This window comes from Penaeus vannamei, chromosome 31, assembly GCF_042767895.1.
Source record: "Penaeus vannamei isolate JL-2024 chromosome 31, ASM4276789v1, whole genome shotgun sequence".
NCBI classification, from domain to species: Eukaryota; Metazoa; Arthropoda; class Malacostraca; order Decapoda; family Penaeidae; genus Penaeus; species Penaeus vannamei.
Window position 1 is genome coordinate 10656662 of NC_091579.1, and position 5000 is coordinate 10661661.

General features: G+C 37.9%; 1 protein-coding gene across 1 annotated transcript in view; it reads left to right on the plus strand.

Moving 5' to 3' along the window:
* The window catches only part of LOC113823608 (dynein regulatory complex subunit 3), a 20506-nt gene that overhangs the window by 2354 nt on the left and 13152 nt on the right, over window positions 1-5000 (plus strand). The window contains exons 2-6 of the mRNA XM_070143798.1: window positions 205-403; window positions 1780-1913; window positions 3626-3781; window positions 4191-4360; window positions 4450-4656. Coding sequence (XP_069999899.1) covers window positions 205-403; window positions 1780-1913; window positions 3626-3781; window positions 4191-4360; window positions 4450-4656 — 866 coding nt within the window. The remainder of the gene's footprint in view (window positions 1-204; window positions 404-1779; window positions 1914-3625; window positions 3782-4190; window positions 4361-4449; window positions 4657-5000) is intronic.

Below are 5000 nucleotides of genomic sequence, written 5' to 3' on the forward strand. Positions count from 1 at the left end.
TTAGTGATAATTGCACGAATGATTTGGTATTGATAATGATATTAATACTGGTAGATAGCATTAGTATTATGGAACAACTATCATTATAACTCTTTCATGTTAATAATAAAACCGAAAACGATAATCCAAATGTTTTATTTATTGATATCCGAACCATTTCGTACCACAAAGCGAAACAAAAACAAAACTTTCCTTCCACAACAGTTACCAGGCAAGCGAGGAGACGCGTCCCAGAAGGCGGGTTCGGGGAGACAGCAGCGCGAATGGGGCCAGATAGGTCCCTTAACCCTACAGGTGTTGTCAGAGGCCCTTGGGGAACAGCACCCTCACCTGCCTACTCTCACCAATGCAAATGCGCTGGAGACTTGTGCTCATGTTACAGATCTTTCTCTCCAGTTTAAGGGTAATGCGGTCAAGGCAATGGTTTTGTGTGTATATTTGAAGGTATCTATTTCTTTCTATCTTTTGTGTGTGTGTGTGTGTGTGTGTGTGTGTGTGTGTGTGTGTGTGTGTGTGTGTGTGTGTGTGTGTGTGTGTGTGTGTGTGTGTGTGTGTGTGTGTGTGTGTGTGTGTGTGTGTGTATGTGTGTGTGTGTGTGTGTGTGTGTGTGTGTGTGTGTGTGTGTGTGTGTGTGTGTGTGTGTATGCCGGTGTGTGTGATGTGTGTGTGTGTGTGTGTATGTGTGTGTGTGTGTGTGTGTGTGTGTGTGTGTGTGTGTGTGTTTGTATGTGTGTGTGTATGTATGTGTGTATGTATGTATGTGTGTGTGTGTGTGTGTGTGTGTGTGTGTGTGTGTGTGTGTGTGTGTGTGTGTATGTGTATGTATGTATATGTGTGTATGTATGAGTTACTATATGAGTTACAGTGTTATCAAATTCTGAAATATCTACATTAGTATACCGAAATGAGCTATGGGGAAACATTCAAATTTCTTCTATTGGTAAAGTGAGTGTCGCCAGGATCTCATACGGAATGTTCGTTGTTATTAACGGCTTCCTCATATCTCTATTATCAGCATTTACCGTGAATATATTCTCAAGTACGTTCGATAGATAAGAAAAAAGTTCTTATCGCAGGTTCTGTGTCACGTAGGCATAATTCAGGTAAATATTGAAACTATGCCAAGGTGCGCACTCCAGGGAAATTTTGATTACATTTTCCATCGCACACAATTCTGAAATGAAATGAATATACGTGAATTTCGACATAGGGATGAAAACGGAATTCATTCTGTAACTTCACTCTTCAGTAACTTGCAGTTTATGATATAATGGAATTAATGTTTTGTGACATGACGATGGGAATATAGATCCGAGTAATAGTTTTCCTCTTCGTTAATTGTGTCTGACCTAGTTGGCTGTGATTTGAATAACGATGCAATATTTATAGTCACTATTTGATTATTTTACCAAGGCTAGTTTTTGTAATTTCCTTTTCCCTAGAATTATGCACTGTGAGCTTAATGAACTAAAGCATTATTTCTGTGGAATTTTGGTATGTAATGTACCTCATGTTTTATTCACTATTTTTTGTGGATCTGATAATTGATGCATAATATATTGGAACATAATACCTCATTTCTCATTAATTTAATAATTAGTAATCAAATCAGTATACATAATACCTAATTTCTCAATAATTTGATTAGTAATTAAATCATTATCAACAAAATCATTATCAATCAAACACAGAAATAATACCTCATGCGTATCCATTCCACGACCAACACCGAAGACACTGAAGACTTTAATCGCAAACATCATTCCTCATTTCTCACAGGTTTAGGCAGCCTCGATTTCATGTGGATGTTTCGCGTCCTCACCAAGCTGGAGCTAAGTAACAACAGCATCACAGTCATCCGAGGCCTTGAGAAACTTACGCGTCTGACCTGGCTCGACCTTTCGTTCAACCAGGTAAGGTCGTCTGGCTGGCTTTTCAGGTTTTTGAATTGTTGTTTTCCGTTAGAGTGTATCTTAACGGTTGATAGGCATTTTGTTGGATATCGTGGACACTTGTAATTGAGGTTGTTAAGTGTTTTATAGTGAATTGATATATATACACACGCCCGCGCACACACATACATACACACATATGTATGTATACACACACACACACACACACACACACACACACACACACACACACACACACACACACACACACACACACACACACACACACACACACACACACACACACACACACACACACACATATATATATATATATATATATATATATATATATATATTTATATATACGTATATATTTATATGTGTGTGTGTGTGTATGTATGTATGTATACATAATACATGTATATATAGATAAATATATATGCATATACATATAATATATATATATATATATATATATATATATATATATATATATATATATATATATAAATGCATATACAGTATATATAAGATCGAGTACTGAATTACACGGATGGTGTTAATAATCCGTACAATGCATCCAAACCCAACCGAACGCTTTCGAGGCAAATGGCAAAGGACATTTAATCTGAGCAAAATATCATCCCGTTCGATTCACATCCTGAAGTTTACCTGTAAACAACACCTTCGCTTTCTAAAACGTTTGTCACAGCTACACAAAATTATAAATAGTACATCGATGTGTAAATAAAACCTGTAGGTGATGAAGAATAAGTTTTTTTTCTTTTTTTGCGAAAACAATGAAGGAAAGGTCTTGCTGGGATTGTTCGGCCTCGGTCGTGTTTGTGAGTCTCTCTCTCTCTCTCTCTCTCTCTCTCTCTCTCTCTCTCTCTCTCTCTCTCTCTCTCTCTCTCTCTCTCTCTCTCTCTCTCTCTATATATATATATATATATATATATATATATATATATATATATATATAAACACACACACACACACACACACACACACACACACACACACACACACACACACACACACACACACACACACACACACACACACACACACACACACACACACACACACACACACACACACACACACACACACACACACACACACACACACACACACACACACACACACACACACACGTGTGTGTGTTTATATATATATATATATATATATATATATATATATATATATATATTCCTGCTTCTAGATTTGGAATTTATTCAGGCGACCTTGACCGGTTTCCCCTATTTCTGTTTATATATTTTCTTCATCTTTGTATCTTCAGTCTTCTTCCTACTTGTCTCCTCTCCATAACATTTGTGCTCAAATGCATACATATAAATGAAATATGCCACAACATGAACTCATAAAAGTTTTTTCATTTTATTTGTAGGTACACATTTGTCACAACAGAAACGAAATGTAAACGTTTTTATTTCGTTTTGAAGGTAGCATTTTATTTGTATTTACACCTTAATGTGTTCGTGCCCTTTCATTTTATTTGTATTTACTCCTTATTGTGTTTGGGCTTTTTCATTTTATTTGTATCTACAACTTTTTTGTTTCCTTCCATTTTATTTATATTTACACCTTATTGTGCCCTTTCATTTTATTTGTATTTACACCTTATTGTGCCCTTTCTTTTTATTTGTATTTACACCTTATTGTGCTTGTGCACATCGTCCGGTTTTAGAAAGAACTCTCCCTTTCAGATCGAACGCATAAATGGTCTGAGCGAGCTGCACGAGCTGGAGGTCCTGGCGCTGCACAACAACCAGCTGGATCGCGTCGACAGGAGATCGCTGCTTGCCCTCTCGAAACTGCAGGTCCTCACACTTGCCAACAACAGCATCTCGGATATTAAAGATGTAAGGAATCTTGAGAGTGAGAGCGTTTTAGAATTATTTTTCTAGTTTCTTTCATTTTCGAGCGCTTCCGTCGCCAGTGTAAAATCATTACTATCAATTTTAAGAATCTTTTTGTTAATGGTTATTCAATCTGTTGCTGCCTTTCCCAAAATGGCAAGAGCGCACAGACGATGGCATACTCGGATTTTCTGATCTCCATGAATTTAGATCACAAGAAATCACATACCTTTCTCATTTTATTTGTATTTACAACTGAGACCCCGACAAACCCTTTAAGAAAACCCCCTAATGTCTCCCACATAACCAACACAGGAGAGAAAACCTCATACCTTGGATAGTAGGAAATTCCCACTAAATACCAGCACGAAACAGAGAAAACCTCAGTATAACCTTTTCTCGTCGCCAAAAGGTCAGGTCACTTCGCGTACTGGAAGAACTAGCGAGCGTGACCTTAGCTGGGAACCCCATGTGTGACTCGCGATACCCGAACTTCGTCTTGGCTCACCTGCCCCGCCTGGCTTACCTGGACCAGCGACGTGTCACCCCAGCCGCCCACGCCGAGGCTGCTCTTCAGTACAAGTATGTGGTGTGATGACGGTGGTACTTATGACGATGCTTTAATTTTATTTATTTTTTCCTTCCCTCCATTTTCTTTCTTTAATCCCCAGATCGGAAGTGTCTGTCGTCGAAGCGCAAGAAGAAAAAGGGAAAGTGAAGGAAAGAGAGGCAGCTGAAGCGAGGAAATCCCAAGAGGAACACAGGAGAGCTGGAGTCCTGGCGCTCAATGACGGGTCTCTCTTCACAAGGATGTTCAGGGGCGATAAGGACATGGGCGTTCTCCTACAGCTGCAAGGGATACATCCCGTTATGACTAAGTAGGTTTTGGAAGGCGGGATGGCGGGGTGGGTGGCGGTGGGTAGGGGGGTGGGGTAAGAGGTTTGGGTGTACGTATAATGATGATGATATCCATAACCGTGATAATGATGATGATGATGATGATAGTAGAATGATAATAATTATCAGTGATAATTATAAGAATAATCATATAGATCAGTGATAATTATATTATTAATGAGAATGATAATAATAATACTAATGGTGATAATGATTATATTAATAATATAAATGATAATGTTAAAGACAAGAAAAAAAACGATAGTAATAATGATAATAGTAAATAACTACTACTAATATTAATGATAATAATAATAAGAGTGAA